This window comes from Camelus dromedarius, chromosome 6 (assembly GCF_036321535.1).
Source record: "Camelus dromedarius isolate mCamDro1 chromosome 6, mCamDro1.pat, whole genome shotgun sequence".
In the NCBI taxonomy this organism is placed as follows: Eukaryota; Metazoa; Chordata; class Mammalia; order Artiodactyla; family Camelidae; genus Camelus; species Camelus dromedarius.
The window spans coordinates 61,088,187-61,110,528 of record NC_087441.1 but is presented as its reverse complement, the minus strand read 5'-3'; the positions used below and the strand labels follow the sequence as shown (position 1 = coordinate 61,110,528).

At 36.3% G+C, this 22,342-nt stretch overlaps 1 protein-coding gene across 4 annotated transcripts in view; it reads right to left on the bottom strand.

Annotated features, from left to right (window-relative positions):
• The window catches only part of RARS2 (arginyl-tRNA synthetase 2, mitochondrial), a 64,597-nt gene that overhangs the window by 13,920 nt on the left and 28,335 nt on the right, over window positions 1–22,342 (bottom strand). For all 4 annotated transcript variants that reach the window (XM_010987715.3, XM_064486872.1, XM_031456020.2 and 1 more), the window contains 7 exons: window positions 22,179–22,276; window positions 19,750–19,805; window positions 17,339–17,422; window positions 14,346–14,422; window positions 5,929–6,087; window positions 4,595–4,701; window positions 3,176–3,271 (listed from right to left, as the gene is read on the bottom strand). In XM_010987715.3, coding sequence (XP_010986017.3) covers window positions 3,176–3,271; window positions 4,595–4,701; window positions 5,929–6,087; window positions 14,346–14,422; window positions 17,339–17,422; window positions 19,750–19,805; window positions 22,179–22,276 — 677 coding nt within the window. The remainder of the gene's footprint in view (window positions 1–3,175; window positions 3,272–4,594; window positions 4,702–5,928; window positions 6,088–14,345; window positions 14,423–17,338; window positions 17,423–19,749; window positions 19,806–22,178; window positions 22,277–22,342) is intronic.

Genomic DNA, 22,342 nt, shown 5'->3' with positions numbered 1-22,342 from the left:
TGTTTTACCTATTTAATAGTAATGAGGTTTTTGTAATTAAGAACTCCTGTATCCCACAGCCTTGGGTATACCACCCATGTTTATATAATCCCAATACCATACTTTGATACAAAAGAATAAGAACAAATATAGCTTTGGGAAAAGAATTATGAAAGTGCTTGAAAAGATAAAAAATAAATTAAAAAAATCTCTGAGGCAAGTAGTAATGAATTAAAATAGCTCTAGGCAAAGTGTTTGTAGGTAAATGTTTTATGATTTGTTAATTAAGCCTCTATTGGAAAGAATCACCTACCTATCACTTTTCTGCAATACACTTTCTCAAAGAACATATTTAAACAGGTTATCTGCTAGCTACTCTTCTATTAGTACATGAAGGACTTCCAAAGTCTTGGATCATCATAAGCAAGACCTTCTAAAGCATTTTAAAAGACCATAAAGTCCTTTGACAAAAATTCCACTTATCTCTTGCTTCTGATTAAGAACAAAAGACCTTGTTTGCACACAATATGAAATAATGAAAAATAAGCCAAGAACTATGAAGTTTCAAGTCAAGATTATGAAAATATTTAACTTTAAAATTAAAGCTATTTTAATTAACTAGTGGGGAATATACTCAATAACTATATAATATCTTTATATGGTGACATATTGTAACTAGACCTACTGTGGTGATCACTTTGAACGTACAGAAATAAACAGGAACTAACATAGTGTTGTAGGTCAATTACACTTCAAAAACAAATAAACAAACTCAGAAAAGAGATCAGATCTGTAGTTATCAAAGACAAGGGGTAGGAGGAGGAGGAGCTGGATGAAGGCAGTCAAACTCCCAGTTACAAGATCAATAAGTACTAGGGATGTAATGTACAACATGGTGTATAATTAACCACTGTATGTCATATATGAAAGTTGTTTAGAGAGGAAATCCTAGGAGTTCTCATAACAAGAAAATTTTTTTATATTTCTGTAATTTTGTATCTATATGGGATAATGGATGATCACTAAATTCATTGTGATAATCATTTCATGATGTATGTAAGTCTAAATCATTATGCTGTACACCTTAAACTTATACAGTGCTGTATGTCAATTATATCTCAATAAAACTGGGAGGAAAGAAATTAAAGCTATTTTTGCTTAACAATATATGATATTGGGAGGACTTTAAAAGTTTCTAGATATTTTGAAATGTTGGGGATCATCAAAATGTCACTGGTGTAACAGAGCATGCATTCTGAATGGAGGCAAAAACCGGCTCTTGAGGGACAAAAGAAATCTTACTCTTTTTATGTATAAAGTACATATATACATATAATAAAACAGATATATCCATGGTGTTAAAATTTCATGAGGATGGACAAGTAGGAAAAACATGGCTAAAAAGTTTCCTGAGAGGGGTTATAATACAATAAAGATGTTGTAAAACAGACATAGATTATCCCCCAAATGAAGTCACAAATATACACCCCCATTATAGTTTTTGATTTGAGCCAAGGACAAAGAGAAATCTTTTGCTCCAATGAAAGAATAAAAGAGAATTTAAGAGAAATTTCTAGGCTTAGTTTGTACAACCTGAATTTGAAAGCCAGAAGTGCCAAGTCCTTTAGTTCAGCTCTCTCTTTTCACAAAGCAGGAAACCCTGGCCCAGGGAGGTTATGTGATGGTTATGGTCTCAGAACAAAAATCCAGGTCTCCAGCCTCACCCTGTGCTCTTGTCAGTATCCTCCTGCACTTCTGTCAGTTACAACAACTCCTTTAATTCACTTTCACACACACACATGTATTCTCTAAGGAACCCACCGAAAGGGCAGAGACAAAGTTAGAGCAAGGTGAGAAATCAAACATTTCAACAAGTGGCAAAAAAGACATTTATTCTCCCAAAGAAAAAAGAGAAAGTATAGGTATTAAGGTAAATACACAGAAAAATCTAGACCTAAGGATAGCTCCAAATAAGATACCAGATAAGGACAGTTACAGAGTCTTTATGACATGGAGCCTCTATTCTGAGTGAACACATTTCTTCCTTTTTTTTGAGTATAGATGATTTACAACATTGTGTTAGTTTCAGATGTACAGCATAGTGATTCAGTATTTTTGCAGATTATATTCCATTATAGTTTATTACAAGATATTGGGTTTAATTCCTTATTTATATGAGTAAACATTTCTTATAACCACTACTGAACAGTTGATTTAATCTGTCCAGCAATAATTCGCTGACACAAGAAAAATTTTCTACTGTATATTTTTTTATACCCAGAAAAAGAAATGTACCTCTTAGATATATAGGTTCTTCTTACTTCCTAACTCCAATTACATGGAATTGATAAAGGGAAATTCCAAAAAGTAACAGTAAGAGATCAATTTTCTAAGGAACGGTAAAAGAGTCAGGTGGTTGTTTCAGGTTGTTCGGAAAAAATGATGGTAGTTAACAACAACAACAAAACCTCATTCCTTTAACTATGCTGCAAAAGCAGCTTGTGATTCGAGATAAAACTCTAGCCTGAGAGACACTAGAACCTTTTTGCCAAAAGTGCTTGAGTGTGGCCGTGTTTGCTTGTGTGGCCTTTTTATTGTCGTGCCTCTTTCTGTTAGCTTTGTCCTAGAAATAAGTGTGCTTGACTAACCCAGTTCTTACTGATTAACAGAGACTGCTCCTTTCCACAGGCGTTGGTCATGGAGACAGATGGAAAAAATGTAAGTGACATGGCCTACTTCTCCCTTGGCCTATTTCACCAGTCAGAATGGGGACTGGGACTTCCACGCATGTGAGATGATCTTTACAGAGTGAGGACACCACTGAGCCAATATGGGCACCTTTTAGTATATATTTTCTGCCAATGTGCAATCGTAAAAATATTTATAGTTGGTGATGAGGTATCTCAATTTTATAGTCTGTAGAACAATGTATTCAGTGGGGGAAATTCTAAGATGTTTCACTAATTGCGAAGTTTTTCAGTTACTTTTCTGATGCTATTAAACCTTTCCAGGAACTATGAATGGCAACAAGTAGAAATCCAATTAATATATTTTGAGTAATGAGAACAGGAGATTTTAGAAACTAGGATTTGGTAACAGTTTTGAGAAGAAAATGATTGTCTTAGCATTAATCCTAGAACAAAGAATATGAAGTCATACATACATTCTAACCATGACTTTCACGTAAGATACAAACCTGGTTGTGTAGAGAGAAGTCCCATCGCTTCGCATTACAGTACAAATAGAGGACGGGTCGCCATTCCCTGAAAGATCCACTACAGCTGTGCCTTTTCTAGAAATGCAAAAAGATAACTCTGAAACAATAGAATGAATCAAGACCTTTAGAAGTATATTATCCAGGGGGAAGGTATAGCTTAGTTGTGGAGTGCATGCTTAGCATGCACAAAGTCCTGGGTTCAATCCCCAGTACCTCCATTAAATAAAACCTAATCACCCCCAAAAACCCCCCCAAAATAAAGAAATAAAAGTATAATATCTATAATGTTATCTCTGGTGAACCAGAAGCTACTTTTATTACTTAAGTAGCAATAAGCAGTGTAACCAACAATGAAGAAAAACAAAAACTCTGACTGCGACTCTATCAAGAGTAGGTACAATGTAATTAACGTTTACTAATCCTATCTTTCTAAAACTTGTAGCTCTGGATGACGTGCTTACATACTAAGTCTCTAACATACCCAGCTGAAAAATGAGATTTCAACTATGATTTAGCATTAAAACATCACATTCTTCTTCTAATCCAACTTATTATAACATTCAATAAATAGTGAGCTAATTTTTAACATGCCAGAAAGTACTCTTGAATAATAAAACCATGGAATTTTGTTATTGTCTTTCCTGACTGGTCAAAAATTAAGAGTCTGTATATGGCGATCTAACAATTTCCCTTAAGGACATTACTGAGGACACCACATTGTGAACCACATTCTCCATGTCTTTCTTATAATGATGACAAGAGAAACTGCTCTTTGGTACTATGAAAAGTGGCTCCTCTAAGCGACTGGTTTGCTTCTGTATTACATAGGCCTAGGCACCTATGAATGGTACCATTTCTGTCTGGCTGACAGGAAGCTTAAAGTTATATCAGAAATCTACCTTAAGCAAAGAAACAGAATCCCAGTGTGTGTTACAGGATGTACTAATACTATTATTTTATTTTTTTTTGCCCCCTGCTTCCCGATTTCCTCATTTCACTCTTTCAAAAGCTTGTTGTATTTAACTGTTTTCATAAGCTGCTTTAAGTCCTTTTTTAAAAGGATTTTTAAAAAGCAGGGTTGAGTAAGATGTGCGTTCTAATTTCCTTTCCCAGTTATACCATTATCAGCTTGCGTGACCTTAGGCAAATCACTTGTACTTTCTGTGCTTGTTTCCTCCTGTGTAAAGAGCAGATAATATTCTTTCTCCCAAGCTTACCAGGATTTTATTGAGGCAGCAAAAGACAGCCTGTGGGAAAGTACTTTGATCAGCAAAAAGCACTATGAAAAATGCCAGGAAGGCCACACACCACATTCTGTTGTCCTTCCTAAGAGAATACATCAACACCGACTTCAAAGAAGAACAGATAACTTTCTAAAGAACAGTAACTCGATCATACACTGTTTTCTGTAGGAGTCCTTTACTGTCCAGCAACTTTAAGACTTCTTGAGATTTTTCACGATAAAATGATTCTCCTGAATATTCATCAAAGTGTATTCCTAGACGCTAAAGGAGTTCAAAAACAAAAGAAAAAAAGTTACATAAATGTCCTATTATTTTAAAACAAAATAGGATGCTGTGCGGTCTGTCACACAGATGGGGGAAAAAAGAATTAAATCAAGTCACCCCTTGACTCAGCCCTTCTAACAGCTCCTCCCACACCACTCAAGTCCTCACAATGGTGCTGTGCTGTCCAATTGGTAGTTGCTAGACATGTGTAGCTGCTAAAATTCAAATTAAATAAAATTGAAAATTTAGTTTCTCAGTCACCCTCTTCACACTGCAAGTGCTCAACAGTCATATATGGCTAGTGGCTACCATAGATACGATACCAAAGACGGCACAGATAGGGAACATTTCCATTGCAGCAGAAACTAGACTGGACAGCCCTGAAATAAAGCGTCCTATGTCACGCCCCACTCTACAACCTCTTCAACCTCCTCTCCTATCGTTCATCTTGCTTACTTACTCCAGCCATGTGGCTTCTTGACTGAAATTCTCCTCATTCCATCACAGACAGCACACCTGATCTCTGCCATCCTGCTTCATTTTTTTCTCCCTAGCATCATCACCACCTAACAGACTGTATATGTTTGTGTTTAATTTGCACTGTCTTGAATTTGTTTAATCTGCTGTGTCCACACTAGAATGTGAAGTCCATCAGAAAAGAACTTATATCTCTTTTATTCACTGTTGTATTTCTCCCATCCCCTAAAATGTTATTAAATGAACAAATTTATACACATCACATCTATGCCTGAGGAAGCAAAAGAAGAAAAATTAAGAAAAAGTGAAGGAGATGAGGAGCAGAGGTCAGTGGTAGCGTGTGCTTAGCATGCACAAGGTCCTGGGTTCAATACCCTGTACCTCCATCAAAATAACTGAATGAATGAATGAATGAATAAAAAAAACCTAATTACCTCCATCCCCAACCCACCCCCTCTCCCCAAAAAGAAAGACAGTGAAGGAATAATAGAAGAGAGAAAAGAAAAGCCAGATCGAAATGAAGTATCAGAATGTCACCTCATACGCAGCCTGTGAAGTTCAGACTTTAGGATTATTTCGTAGCTCTAACTTTCAGCCCAAAGGACAATATATGAGTCCTAATTATCAACTCAATGACCAATGACAAATCTGTTCTTAAAACATGAGCTTCAGAAGCAACCTTCCTACCCAGCAGTACCAGTCAAGAGCTGCACCACACGTCAGGAGAGAAGGAGAGGGGACAGGCACCTTGTAAATCCGAGTGTACTCCTCTATGCTCAAGTCCCGAAACTTCTGCCAGAGCGCAAGGGCTTGCGTGTCACCCAGTTCCAGTCGCTGGAAGAATTCATGTGCTGATTTGGCTACATTTTTATCATCTGCTGCTTCTTTATTGACTTGTACATAAACCTAAAAGCACAACAGCATATTAAACGAAGTACATAACTAGTCATTCTTATCTCCAAACAGGAAAAGAAGAAAACAAAACACTGCTGAGAATTCTTATTTAAAGTTTATACAAATGCCCTTGTCACAGGGTGTAACCTCTTTTTGGTTTCATTTTTTGCCATGGGCCCTTAGTGAGCCCTACTGGGACCTATTCTCAAAATGCATGAAGTAAAATACATAGGATTATCAAGGAAACTGTGTATTGAAATGGTTATTCAAATATTTAAAAAATATTTGTGATATAGTAACAGATGAAAATACTCAATTTCTGATTGAGGTTAGTGAAAATAATATATCATTTTTTTCTTCTTATCCAAGTTCACAGACCTTTAGGTTAAGAATGCCTGGAGGAAAAAAAAAAGCCTGGTTTAGACTAAGCTAGCATTTCTTCTTCTTTTTTTTAAAAAAATGTGAAATTATTATTGCTGCAACTTTTCCAAGATAAGGTTGAAGAAAGTAGAATGGTTCAATATGGGAATGAAAAGGCCAAAGGACAATTTAGCAGTTGTTTTAACGAAAAAAAATTTAAACTGCTCTCTAAAGCTGCAGACCAGAAAAACAGGTGATCTCAGAAGAGCTTTTGGATAGTTGGCTTAATTACACTCCAACTTGGGCTCTTCAGAACTGTGCGGAGCCCTCACTTCTGGACAGTTTTGCACCATCTGTCTTTCCTGGCTTAGTTCTGTGCCCACCCAATGACAGGAGTGGAGCTGGGTGACTTATTAAGGGCTCTTCCAGCTCTAGGATTCTGTATTCATAGAATCATTTTCCAGTTTTCTAAAATGCAAGGTTAATAAATGAAATTAAGATATCCTATACCTCAATAAAAAAATATCAGCATTGTAGCTTAAGCAGTACTGAAGTTATACATACGGACTACAAAGATTTTATTTACAGGTTGTAACTCATTTCCAGGGTGAAACATGAACAATAAATTTACCATCATTGTATTTTTTCCAGAAAGCTATTTAAGAAGCATGAAAGTAAAAAAATCAGCAGATAAACTACCCAAAAATATGAGGCTTCTATAAACTCTGATGGTAATATAATCAAAATATCATGGCAGCAGCATTTGGGTAGAAAAAGTGATTTTATAGCTGGAGAATATGTTAGGACAACCATAATGTGGCTTATACCCACTGGATACTACCAACAAAAGGGACAGGGGTCATGCCTTCAAGCTAAAAATGTTCCACCTTTCATAGACGGCTTGTGTTAATTACTGGGTTGGCAGAAGTGAATAAATAAGTACTCCTAAATAAAGGTTAAAACTACCTTTTTTTTCCCCCTTCTTTAAAGCATACTGTGCAGAAATGGGTTAATATAGCAGGTCTGGAAACTGCTATCCTTAAAATGTCTAGTTTGCAAGGTTAGCCTTGGCTGGCATCTGGGAACTTGGATTTTGAGAATGTTCCCACCAACCTAACTGGTAAGAGTAGCTCGCGATGCCTGAACTGCTTGCGCAAACAATACGGTTTATGCTAAACACCCGTTCTCCTTCTGGGAGTTTGGAAACTTTGGTACACGCTAAGCAGAGGGTGTCTATGTAATCAACCCACAACAGAACCTACCAACAAGCTTCCGTGGTAGACAATATTTCACACATGTGGTCACACTTTGTTGGAGGAGGAATTAAGTGCATCCTGTGTGACTCTACCAGGAGAGGACTCATGGAAGCCTGGGCCGGTTTCCTCTGGGCCTCTCCCTTTGCTGGCTTTGCTTTGCATCGTTTTGTAGGCACAGCTGTGATTACAACTATCTGCTGAGTCCTGCGAGTCCTCCTAGCAAAGCCCTAACTTGGAGGTGGTCTTGAGAGATCTGACCTGCATATCATAAAAAATTAATTTTTTCATGGTCCTAAGAATAAGTCAGTTAGAAGACAGAAAAAGATTTTGGTAAGGGGTAGGAAAACTGAGAAAGCAACACTGTAAGACAGTAATCTGCAGACTACCTGACTTTTGAAAAGCCTATCCATTGACAACTGCTCAACAGTCCAGCCTACAGGAGTAAAGACATACGTATGTCTATAAATGGTTTGTGATTCAAAATCAATCTCCTTTTCCCTCTCTCTCTCTCTCTCACATACACATGTGTGTTTGCATACAATTTATAATCAAACATACATAAAATATCATTTTCAGAAGAAGAAAGGCATTAGTTTTTTTAAAAAATCTATGACTCTAAACTCAAATAGCCAATCATTTAAAAATCTAATATTCATTCAAAACACTGATTAAGAATATTTTTAGGAAAAATATCACCAGAATCTTTTCACTTTCTTAAAATTTAAAATAGAAATAATTAAAATAAAATAAAACAAAACGCTTCTTTAAGAATCTTGGCATTTCAGCAATTTGTGGTTATAAACCAAACATTCCTGAGAATCAGCTGACACTACAAAGAGAAGAACAAAAGAGCCTTAATTAGCACTTAACTGCCTGTAAATGCACTATGTAAAATTGTAATTATTAACATTCATCAACATTTTAGAAAAGAAACATGTTTTCTTTCACAAAATAAACTGAATATGATGTATTTCTGAAATTATAGGCAATTTTTAATTTACAGTCACCATAAACCTTTTACTCTTAGAAATTATGCATTTTGAAGATGGCTCCCTTTTGAGGTTAGGTCTAGATTCAAAGGGAGTAAAAAGGAAATTTTAAATTTGGATTTGGTAATAAGACAGTGTGGCTGAAGAGAAGTGATTCAGAGGATGGAAACACAATTTTTCTTCTATTAGTTACTAGAATGCAAAAGCCAGCTGCATTTACATTACAGAGTAAACTAAATGTCTGAGACTTCCTGAAAGGAGAATTAACCTTTTCCCTATTTCTAGATGTTGGGCTTGCCAAAAAACATAGGACATTTTATTTCTAATTTAATTGATTAAGATAATTATAATCAGCTCTTAGGATGATCTGTCCAAATGTAAAGAAGTAAGCGTGAAAAACTGAAGTAGCAGATAATGCCCTCCTACGCCATCTTAATCCTTAAATTTGATTCTAGAATTCCGTTAGCTACACAGGCACAGCTGAGTTCCTTGGTTATTTAAAAATAACCCCATCCCTGGTTATTTTTGTCTTTAAAACTGAAAGTAGCTGCTAAGGATGGTTAGCACAACTTAGACACTAAAGACCCTCTTATCTGAACATTTATTTGTCCTCCATCTTAAAATGCATTTATTTTTAATCTCATTTTTATGAAAATAACATGTAACAAATTCACAATAATATTTCACGCAAACAAGCTCATTGTTTAATGCTGTCTCATGTCTTGATCGAAAATTTCTCTTGAGGCAGATTCCTAATGTCAAATGAAATACTAGAGAAATTCCAAATAATCTAATTTAAAATATATCAATACATCAAACAGTTAACAATAAAGTAAAAACTTGCTAGGTAAAAAAATAACTTGTTTAAAGTAATTAATTCATTAATTTCCAAATTTCTCCTCATTAGTACATCATTAGCAGCATATAAACAGCATTTTACCATCCATTCATCTTCTTTTAACATCTGGAATCGCCTCTTTCTATCCTTTGAACGTATATAATAACATCCAAGACATTTTACACTTTTTTCCAAGGGTGATAATTACTAACTTCTCGCAGAGCACTGTGTACTAGAGCCTAATAAATACTTTCTCATGCTGAAAAGAGAGTTTTTTTGCACATTTCAGTGGGTGGGATCATGACTGAGCTTTAATGTGTCCTCCTGCCTTACTTGGTATTTCCATCCTTGTTCTAAAACACTCAGAGGACAATGGGACACTGCAGTGCTATTCCAGGAGAGTAGGGGTTAGGGAGAAAGGCAAGTGCCTTGGGGGAGGACAGTCAAGAGCAATGGCAAAGCGGAGAAGTTGCCAGAAGAGAGGAAAGGAGAACTGCCTGCACTGAGGAGGGGATGAGAGAAACACTCCCCAAAACAGCAGAAGCTGGGCAGCCGCTCAGGTGGCAGTGGTCCCGCAGACAGAAATAGTTCACCGTGTCCCTACACAGGGAGACTGGTCTCCGGGCCACAGCAAGACCTCCTGGGTGAAGCCTGTCACACAAGCAGAGCTGTGTGTGCCTCCAAGGCATCATGAAGGTTTGGATACTGGGCATGTCAGTCAAGATTAGTGTGGACTGAAGCCAAGAAGAGGCCTCTATGGCTGCCCTGGATGCACATGAGAGCCTCTGCATGATCTGGAGCGGGGGGATCCCTAACATTGCCTTAAGGTGACTCCCACCAGTGTCAAAAGTGATGGCTGGGTTCAGATTTAGGTTTATAATTTAAAAGCTATTTCTGGTATGTAAGTGTTATAATGAGTAAAATCTACACCAACCATTAACAATCACTTTCCCTGAAAAAAGTAATGTGACTTAACCAACAAAGAACTTTTGAATTCAATTCTTTAAAAAATAAAAGATCTTAACTGCAGAAATAATCCTATATATGTCTAGAATTTATTTTGTCGTGAATTACCTTCTTAAGTTTGAGGAACTGTTTTGAGATTCTAAAGCCAGGAAAAAGGAACAGACACTTCCTCTACATTTAAAAAAATGGGAGCAAGTAAACATTACCTCTCATTAAGTTAAGTGCTTTGGTCCTGCCCCATTTTCTACTTACCACTTTTTTTCTTGCTACTGATATAGGGAAACTCAGGGTAAAATCTCTTATAGACCATTACCTGGTAATACATCATCTCTGACTTTCTATGTCTTTTTTTTTTTTTTTTTTAATTATTTGCCCATCACCATAGTTACCTCAGATCCTTTTAGAAAGGGGCAGGGTCAAAGTAATGAAGTATTGCAGGGGTCATTCTGAACCTTTATAAATGCCAGGGCCGCGGTACAGGGCTAATGCATATTTTATTGGCATGATTATTTACCTTTAATGAGAGGCTGCTCATATTTAAGAGGAATTTCTATAGTTATCAAAATCCATATGAATAAGCAACACGGAATGAGTCAAGTTCTTAAACCTTCTGTGGCAAAACAACAATAACAAACAACAAACAAAAAAAACCCCAAACAGAAACAAAAACCCCAAACAGAAAAAGCAGCTGGGTTATAGATTCTTAAAAGCATAGTGTTAGATGTTATCAAGGTCCATTCAAGTAGTTTAAATCTAGGAGGAATCTGAGAAATTACTTTAAAAAATTATTAAAACACTATTAAATGATGATACCCATATATCCAGGATTTAGATTGAACACTTACTAACTTTTACCATAAGAAATTACTTTAGGTATAAGTGGAAAGGCTCTTTGACAACTGTTCCAAAACTGATTACAAATGTTTTCTTTGAATCCACAGTGTGAATTTTAAATAACAAATACATTTGTAATTTAACTCATCAGCCAATTCTCGGGGGGGGGGGGGGACTATTACAGAACCACTTCTTTGTTCCGTGACAACAAATTAGAACAACTAAAGAAAAGGTCTCAAATGTTGGCTAACCAAAGTCCTAGGTCCGTAGACAATAGGGCCAGACATCCTGGGAGAAGAATGACTATAGGTACAGAGAAACACTGGTCATGAAGCAAAGCACAAAAATGGAAACGCAGTAGAGAAATGACTGTAAGTGTTAGATATTCTCACCACAGAAGAGACACTAAAACTAGCATGTAATATCATTTCTAACAGGCTGAGAAACGCAAACTGGGGGGATACTGATCATGGTGCAATTTAGAGGGAGGTGGGCCACAAAATCTGCCCCTGGATGGCCTAAGCCGAATGTAACTCAAGTATGGCAGAAGGCTGAAACTGCCGAAACCAAACTACTAATTGTGCCCTTGGGACAGCAATTCAAGGATGAAAGAAAGGAAATCGCTTTGTAAGTAATTACAACCAATGGAAATGAATGGCTCAGAAAGGCACTTTGTAGTGCGGTGGGGGGCGGGGCAGGGCAGTGCACAGAGCTCTCAGAAGCCAGACTGCCAGTGTTGCAATCTTGGGTCTGGCCCTTCAGTTCTTCACCAGTAAACTTGCATGATACAGTAAGTAGATTCTGACAGATGGTACATAGTGTATTGTACGACAGTTAGCCCTTCCTTGGAGTCTACAGTAGGTTTTCCACGCCACAACTTAAATGGAAGGGGAAGACGAGATCAAATTCATTTAAGCATTTACTGCATGGCACTTGGTGTGTGAAGCTGCAGGTAAAAGATCAGGGAGACAGGTCCCTTCTCTCAATGAGCTCCAACTATAACTCGAGAAGGGAAAAAATGGGTTCGACCATGGTTCAAGTTTTCTGTTGAGGAATAGGATAAAATCATTTATTAATATTTGCGTAAAGCTCAAAAAAAAAAGGGGGGGAGAAATTCCTCATTCAACAGTCTAGAAGTTGTTGTTGAAAGTAATCTACAGTGACAACTGTAATTTTAAAATGAAACTGGGTCTGCAAAAATTAGCACAAAGATAAAATAACCCAAAGGCTGCCACTTTAGGCTCTGCATTTTCTCTGCCCTGCACAGAAAGGAGAAGCTCTAATGGATTTCTATCTTCCCTTACAAACAGCAAGCTGGGTGTGTCTGACTTGCCCTCTTTTGTCTATAAATACTGCTTCCCAGTGAAGCTATTAGGCAATAGAACACTTAGTGACAGCAACGCTATTGTTCCTTGAGTTTTTAGTGATTCATAAAAGTACCCACTGCTCTTATTCCTTCCTTATGTGCATCCATCAGCTAACAAACTCTAACACAGATGTGTGATCTCCTACTTTTTATGAGTCTCAAGAGGCAGGAAATTGTATGAAATTGTGTAGAAAGAAACGTATGTCTAGAAACAGCTGGAAGCTGGTTCCCAGAAGACCTACCACTATAATCCATAAATGGAAAAAATTCTAAGATGGAACAGTACAGATTTACTAAAATATTTAAAACATTATGGGCAACAAAGATTTACTATTTTCAGGATTAAATAAAAACTGAGGTTGGGTGGGAGAAAAGTGAGAGTAGTAACTCTCATATGTCAAACTGTACTCTAAATTCTTAAAAAATGTTCTCTCAGTGACACAAGGTCTCCAATTGGGTATCTGTATTTCCTGTACCATGGGTTGTCTCTGGAGCCTGGATCTGATGAAAAGTTCACTAAGCTCGTGCTAAAAATTAGTCACCACTATTTAAAGTTAAAAAAAAATAACATAGTAAAAATTTCAGGCACTAGGGTGGCATACTTTATTTATAAACAACCATAAAGAATTATTAATTTTTTTAACTCTTGCCTCTCAATAAAACTCTAAATGGGAAAGAGAAAAAAATCTTTTTGGTTAGTATTATAAATCGAAATGTAGGCATTTAAAGGACTGTGCAGGCATGGACTCAGGAGGAAATCATAAACTTTTAAAGGTCTTTAAGAATGAGAATGTGTTTTGTTCAATTTAACTACAAAGCCAGCTGCAGGAGAAAAATAATTTAACAGAAAGGAAAATGATGACGCGCTCTCTGTGGCTCTGGCTAGAGAAGTAAGGCGGTGTTTCGGCAAGTGCTCTTCCTCACACACATCCTTAGTCAGATCTCCCCGTGTGTCACCAGCATGGCTGATACACTATCTGTGTTTCTTCTTGCCAGGCCCAGAAACAGGAGAGATAACAGCTGGGACAATGGAAAGGAAACACATCCCTGGGGATTAACTGGACAGGAAGGGCTTTATTAATGAACTCCAGGAAGGACTGAGGACAGAAAAGCAGAATATCCAAGGGACTAAATGAAGGAGAACAGAAAGAAGTTCACACAGGGAAAAAGCCAGGAAAAGGAGCTGAAAGACAGAAATGAAAAAAGAACACACAAATTCACAGAGCTATACATGTGCCTTCCCTCACATCAGAACAAGAGCAAAAAAGTATATACATGTGTTTACTCGAGTCTAAATGAATTGTAGTTATTCCCACGAAGAAAGCTGCAGTACATGTCAGCTAATACAAATCGAGGAAGTTCTATGCTGAATCTGTTATTCTGTGTTTATGCTTAGAAGATTCTATACCTGAAGAAATACTGTCCCGAATCAACTAAAATAGTAATAAAATAAACACTTGGATTTGAAAATGAAAAGATCTTCCTAGTAAAATATAAGCAACATTTTCAGTTGTTTTGGTTCCTTGTTTTAAGGAACAGTTTTTTGGTTTTTTTTTTTTTTTTTTTTTAACCTCTGGGACTAAAAATGTGTTACTAAGCTGCACAGTGCTCTGAAAAAAATAAGTTGAAGCATTTTCTAGTACTGTTTGTTGCCAACTTACTTCAAAGAGATGCTGTAAGGGATTGGACTGGAGTTTTTCTTCATAGCCAAACAGCTGGAAGCCAGTTCCCAGAAGACCTACCACAACAATCCGTAAATGAAAAAATTATAAAATGGAACAATAGAGAACAGTCATGGCAGGGAAGAGGTATAGTTCCATAAAGAGATTCACCTCTCATAATTACGCATCCTGAGAATATTGCAAAATAGACACTATCACCTCCTGCTACTCCATAAACTGACACAAGCCAAATTCAATATATTGAATCATAAATTGAATCAAAAATTCAATATATTGAGGAGATCACTGAAATTAATTTCACAGAAACCAATAGACTATGAGCTCATCAAAGGCAGAGTCTAGGACTAATTTATCTTTGGGCTAGCAGTGCCCAACACCTCCCTAGAAGACATTAATAAAGCAAGCATTTATTGAGCAAGCCACTCTGTGGAAGGAGAGTGATGCCAGGCACTAGGCATTCAAAATTTCTGAAAAGAAACTGATGGGAAAGTGATTTCAAAACTTTCTTTCTTAAACTTACAGATGTGACAATAAAACAAAGGTAGGAATAGGCTGTGTGTTACAACATTAGCTCTTGAACAAATAACTGAAGGTAAAACTTGAAACAGCCCTGATTACTTCTCCCATTCAAGGTGACCAAGTGACAAAATGCTTTAATCCGGCCATATATTTGTCTTTTATTTGCCAGTGATTTTTTTTTTTTTTACAGTCTTCGATGATAAATTCAGAGTTCAGGAAGGGTATTATTTTGAACCTTTAAAAAAAATAATAACTGAAGTTTATAAACTAGCAATGAAAATTCCTCCTATAGACTATGAATATTTATACTCTTAAGATGCTTTGGTAAAAAATGAGCATAATTTTGGTTTGAAAATATATATGCAGCCTGAGGCCAAGAGGAATTTTATAGATAGCGTAATTATTTTAAAAACTAATCTGTTTCCACAACCATATCAGTTACCAAGCTTCCATCTAAAGAAGCTATTGCCCCTGGGTGCTGACATACACTTTTCTATATAGGCTCAGAAGAAAGTGGGATGTTACTAAACACAGGGTAGACAATCTTAGAACCTAGACAGGAACTGGAAGGATGACTAAAATATTTACCAGCACTATTCACTTTCAAGCCAAAGCAAATGTGATTATGATTTAGGGTCTTGGGGGTGGGGTGTGGAAAGATACCCAGGGTGATTTAAAAAACAGAAATATGAAAAGTAAAGGCCAGTTCCATTTACCATTTAACCTATTTTCAAAAACTAATTCTGTACTTAGGAACTGTCTGCCAACTTTTAAAAGGGGATAGCTGAAACAGCCAAAATTAAAACTCTTTAACAATAATGTTATAATGGAAATGTTCACGGATTGTTAACCACAGTAGTCCTTTAGAGAAAAATCACTATAATAAAACCCTGCAGCTAAATTTTAATGAATATCATAATCACATATTTGCTAATGGCTGTGAGATGCCTAAATCAGTCAAACTCCTATAATGCGGATGCCTCTATTAAATCTGACTGCTGAGCCCAGAGCCCAGACCGCTAAGTACCCACTATTGTGAACTGCAGGTGGGTTTTTAAGATGCAGGGCATGTTTTCTGTTCCTCCACAGTGGATAGTAAGGGCACTGTTAGGTTTAAGTTCTGTCCTTTTAAGGGTCTAAAAAAGATTTTTATTAACTGAAAGGATAATATTCGTAAGAGAAGGTCATGATAAATCTGTCTTTTGGAAACTTTGATTTCATCTCACTGGATATGGAACACAATAGTATCGGTGAACTTCAGAACTGGCAGTGCACAGTTCTAAAACATCACCTAGCCTTTCTTTTGGAGTAGTATTGTGAAGTACTTCCCAAGACAGATTCATTCATCATTCTGGGTGCCTCTTATGTGCCAAGCACTATGGTTACAAAAATAATTAAGACACAGCCCGTGCTTCCATGGAACATTTCATCTAGCAGGGGAAAGAGCACACAAATAAGAATCTAGTAAGAGAGAAGCTTTTGAGTAGAGCTGGGTACTAGGAACGTGGAGACGTGAGGTAGGCAAGGGTGTGTCTGGGTGTCAGAGAGTACATTTCAGAGGTGACATGAAGGCTGGATCTTAAAATGCAGATGGTAGCTGCCAGAGATTATTAAAAGTCTGCATTTCACAGGCCACCAGTCCTTCACTACTAAGGCATCTTCACTTATCTTGTCCTTCTACACCTTGATGGCTGGAGTTTATGAGCTAGGAATGGTTCTCAGTAAACTCGAGACATTAGAGATAACCAGTGGCACTCAAATATTTGGGTCTCACTCTTCTCTTCCTCTCTCTTTTTTTCACTTCTTTCTCTTTTTTTTTAATCAAAGTATAGTCAGTTTATGTTGTGTCAGTTTCTGGTGTACAGCATAATAGTTCAGTCATATGTATATATATATATATTTGTTTTCATATTCTTTTTTTTTTAATTCCCCCCACCCCACCCACCCTGCTACCTGCATAATTTAAGAGCAAGCCAAAATACCCTATTTGTTTTTCCTTTAGGCCACTGGCCCAGCGTATGACAGATCCCGTGTCATACACAATGGCCCAAGGAGGCTGGACTTCACTAGTTTTAAAAATGGCAGGGCTGTGGTTGAAAAGGGTGTATACGCAAACTTTTTCCCTGTATACTCAATTCTACATTTAACTAATGAATGTAAGCTATTTTTCTTTAATAAAATCACAGAACTGTGTATTTATCAATCTTATGTGAATGTGTGAAGCTTCCTCCCTGAAAACTTACTTGTATGGTAAGAATTACTCTAACAAATAAAATACAAGATTTATGCAAGATAAATAACATACAAGAGCCGTTAGGAAAACAAACAGGTAGGAGGCACTACTTCATCCAATGGGATGCTGCCCATATTCTGTCCAGGAGATCAAGTGACATGACGTTAAAAGAAATAAGACTTAACAATGATATGAAAAATAAAATCTCAATCTTACTTACCAAACTGCATGCCCCAGTCTCCAAGATAATTTATTCTTGTTACTTGATGTCCTAAAGCTTCTTTGAGATTTGCTATAAAATTTCCTAATAATCAATAAAATATACAGTTTCTCATTCTTGTTATCTGTTTTGGCATGAGAACCATGTGCTTCTCTAATATCAAAGTATAATACAGAAAATTCTGTTGGCAAAATTTACTAACAACCTTTTTTCTCCCCCCCACTAAAACGTTCATTATTATGTTTTCATCTATGTTACGGAAAGGGAGTAAGGAATCCTTTTGGAGGTAGTTATTCTAAAGAATCTCCCAATTTTCATCAACGTTAACAGGGGTTAGGAACACATGTTAGAGTAATTGCTATTCCAAGGACAGGAAATAACAGAATCTCAGTAATTAATGAGAAATATACAATCTGACTGTGCCCCGAGGAACCCAGCAATGCTGTTCTTTTTTTTTTTTTTTTTTTTAATAGCTCACTCTGCCTTCTTTCTGTCCCTGAAGCCTATCCTCTCATGCTGCTCCCTAACAACACGTAGTAGTCCAAGGCCTTCACCTTCCTGTACTGCAGATGCTGGTCTGAAGTTCGACATCTATTCCACTCTCCCTCTAATGTGCCCTCACATACTGCAGAGGCTGGAAAGCTAAAGATTACATTGCTCAGAATCTCTTGCAGTTAAGAGTTCCAGAAGTCATTTAGGTTTGGACAATCAGATACACTTTATGTAAGATCTAGTCTAGAAGGTGGGAAGGGAGTTAACTCTATGTTTTCTGACAAGCACAGTAGTGGAGGCTTTGTCTTTAAAATGGCATCACTACTAGAGGTCCTAGTGTCCTGTCAAATGACCTCCAAGAAAAGTTGAAAGATAGGATATGGGTGGCCTCTTGTGCTAATCTGAATTCCAGAGGCATGGCAGGAACAGTGGCAGTTCCCTGATTGTGGTCGTGGCAGTGACTGCAGAATAGGCAAAAGTTCCCTTGACCACCAAGTTCTATGGTACAGCTTTGGGAGTCATCTATGTCAGCTTAATCCCAAGCTTCTTTAGCACTCCCACCAACTTTGCAAACTATTCAATATCCCATAATAAATGCCTTCCTGCTTTTACTAGAGTGGATCTAGTTTTCTGCAAATAATGCGTCACCAATATGCAGAGCTCACTTAAATCAGCTGTAGCCACTTCTACAGCTTCCTTCCTTCCAGACTTTCTTAACCTCTATAGTACCAGCAATAGGAATCACCATTTGTAGCTGGTACTTAGGCTGTATTCCTATTTTTTTCTTATTATTTTACAAATCCAACTAAATGCCTGAACCCAGGTTTTTGGAACTGGACTGCCTAATTTCAAATCCTGGCTATAATACTGATTTGGGAAGAGTTAATTTTGGTATCTGACTTTCCTCATCCATAAACCAATAGTACTCACCAAACAGGGCTACTGTGAAACTGAGATAATACATGAAAACATTTAACATGATAACTTTCAATAAATATTACCTCTTCCTAGTTCAAATATTTCCCTTAACAACGCTTAAACAACTTTATCTTGCTTTACCCATCAATTACTCCTATGCTTTTCACATATTCATGTAGCTTTTCTTACACAGTGTATTTCTTATACCCTTTTTATCAAGTTCTGTCATTTCCTCTCTTAAAATGCTGCTTGAGAACTCTGTAATGATGAGAGCTTGACTTATTCAGGAATAATCTATGCCACAAATACTGATTCCTCCAAGTCTTAGAAGTATTCTAGTATGGATTAAACTGCCTTCTCTTAAGCATGCAAGGGTATACAGGAAGACAGATTATGTGAGATAAACTCCAAAGTCCCTTCCAATTCTGATATTATGCAATTCTAAGTGCAGTTTTAAAACTGGGCTGCTACATAATGTCAAGTTTTAAATAAATGGAAATCATAAGCATATTATACATGGAAGAATTACAGCTCTGAAGTACTACAGTAACCTCTCTTTATATAAATAGCCTAGTCTTGTTTCAATTTTCAGTCTTGAAAACTCCAGTTAGTACTCACATGATTGAGACTGAGTTTTTTTATTGAAACAAAATAATGAGCAAAAAAATTGGGAGGATGACTATCAATCCCATATAACTATTTTCATTTTAGCATCTTTCAGTTCTTCTTCATATGCATACATATTTTTAAAAAGTTAAAATCATAACATACATACCAGTTAAACCAGTTAAATCTTTTGGTTTTGAAACAAATTTCTTGTTGCCATTTCTAAACCAATTTTCCACATTTCGTGCTATACTTAATTTGCATCAAGCTCATATAAATTTCAACTTTTTTGTTTTTTGTCCTTTTGTTACTTAAGCATTAAACCATTAGACTGTATTACAGAATATTGCCTGAAAGGCATGTTCAGTATTTTCTGTGAAACTAACAACACTTACCTATGATGGTAGAACGCAAATGTCCAACATGAAATTTTTTGGCAACATTAGGTGAACTGCAAAATAATTGCAAAAATTACTTTTCTGTTCTAAGAACAAGAGTTCTAAAATGAACTAGGTCACAGTGCCATAGTTTAATACAATTGTGGACTAGGGCATTTGGTAATTTAGGGCAAAGATAGTTAAAAATTAGAAGTTTAGAGCAAAGATAAATTAGATCTCAGGAAGAATCTTTCTTAGTGAAACAGATCCTGTGAGTCGTGAGGTAATCAGACACACACAGAAGTGGCACCCTTACAAAGCAGACACATTTAAGGATTGATAAAAAGATGAAGAAATTCAGAGAGATTGTTTTGATACAAACAACGTAGATCACTGGAAATTAAATTTAGTATACTAGTTCTCAACACTATAACCTCTCAAAAATTACTGGAGAACCCAAGGAAATTTTGTTTATATGAATATTATCTATCAATATCTATTGGATCAGAAATTAAAAAGTGAAAAATATAAAAATATTTATGTATAAAGCTTCGCAGAATAACCAGAAACGGGATTCACCACTCCAAATTCTCAAGCAACGTATTTATCACTCTTACATGTAGTGGAGAAGTTGTAATCAATAATGTAATAATAGCACATGCTTCTAGAGCACTCACTACCTGACAGGCACAGTTTCACATATTTTACATGCATTAACTCACTTAATGCTCAGAAGAGCTGTGATGTGAGGGCTCCTGAATCTCAATGATGAGCATATGGGATTTAATATACATGTTCTCTCTTTTGTGCATGTTTGAAAATTTCCTAAGTTTCTCGATATTAAAAAAAGATATAGTAGCTTGAACACAGCAGGTTAACAGTGGTAGAAACCGCACTTAATTTTGGTCTGTTTCTAAAGCCTTGTTATTTAGCCTTTTAATGGTATTACAATTTAAAAACTTGATCCTACAGGTACCTGTGCGTAATTGTGACATTATGAAACTATAAGTATATCCATGCAATCATTATTGAGAGAGAAAGTAAATGTTCTTCTATGAGGTTGAAAAATAAGGAATCTCCCACTTCTAGTTAAGAGAGAATTAGAAGGATTGGACTTACCCTTTTGCCTTAAACAACCAGAAAAATTTTATGAAACTGAACCACAGAACAAGGAAGGACTATAATCCCCAAGAGAATGTAAGCAAACAAGGTGACCCTCAGGACTGCTTTACTAGCAAATTTGTCAGATGTAGCTAAAAGCAGAAAATCTATAGCATGCAATGTTTGTATCAGAAAAGAAGAAAGGTTTCAAATCAATAAACTAAAGCTCTCCTTTAAGAAACTAGAAAGGGCGGATCAAATTAAATCCAAAGTAAGCAGAATGAAAGGGAATAACAGATAAAAGTAAAAAAATAAAATTGAAAAAAAAAAAGACAGAGAAACTGTTTGATATAATTGTAGTGGTGGTTATGTGACCTGGCCATCTTTGCCAAAACTCATCAAATTACATGTTGAATTATGGTGAACTGTATCGTACTGTATGTAATATTTCAATAAAACTGATTAAAAAAAAATCTCGACAACAGAATACCATAAAACAATAAAAATAAGTCAGCCCTGGATGTACTGATATTAAAGGAACATAAGATACGTTGTTTAATGAAAAAAGCAAGGAGAAGAACACGTGTAATGGTATAATGCATGTGATCTGTTTATAAATGCCCAGAATACCTCTAGATGGGTAAGCAAGAAATTGGTATTGGAGAATGCCCATATGTAGAGAACTGGGAAACTGGAATAGGGAGGAGACTTTCTTCTCATCCAGAGGTGGGATTGCTGGATATATAACCAAAGTAAGTGAAATTATTGTCTTAAAGAGGTATCTGCACTCCCATGTTCACTGCACCATTATTCACCATAGCCAAAGTATGGAAACAACCTAGGTGTCTATCAGTGGATGAATGGATAAAGAAAATGTGGTATATATACACAATGGAATATTATGCAGCCTCAAAAAGAAGGAAATCCTGTCATTTGCAACAACATAGATGGAACTAGATGGCATTATACTAAGTAAAATGAGCCAGACAGAAAAAGACAAATACTGCATGGTGTTACTTATATATGGGAACTAAAAACTGAAAAAACAGTCAAAATCTATCCCTTAAGACTCTGCTAAAATGAAGAACTATATATTCCTAAAAGAACAAATAACTGCTAAATACTTAAAAAAAGAAAAAAAAAACCTATAATAATCACTGGGTACTTTTTTGATTAAAGTCCCAACATTTTTATTCATAGTTTAATGATAAATTCACTGTGATTTTAAGAAAATAAAGTAATCTCACTGATTTTTAATTTTTCCATGTATAATTCTGTGAGATCCTAGATGATAATGCCCAGCCAGCTGATTGATTGATCAACACATAAAATGAGTGGGCACTCACCTGAATTCAACTATGATCTTCTTCTGGGGAAGACCAGAAAAAAGTTCACTTTTTAATCCATATTTTGAACCATCTTCCATCACTTGTTGCAGCACTGTCTGAAAAGTAAAAGGTGTGGGATTTAATGACAGAAAAAAAATGCAATTTTCTTAATTACTTTTTTA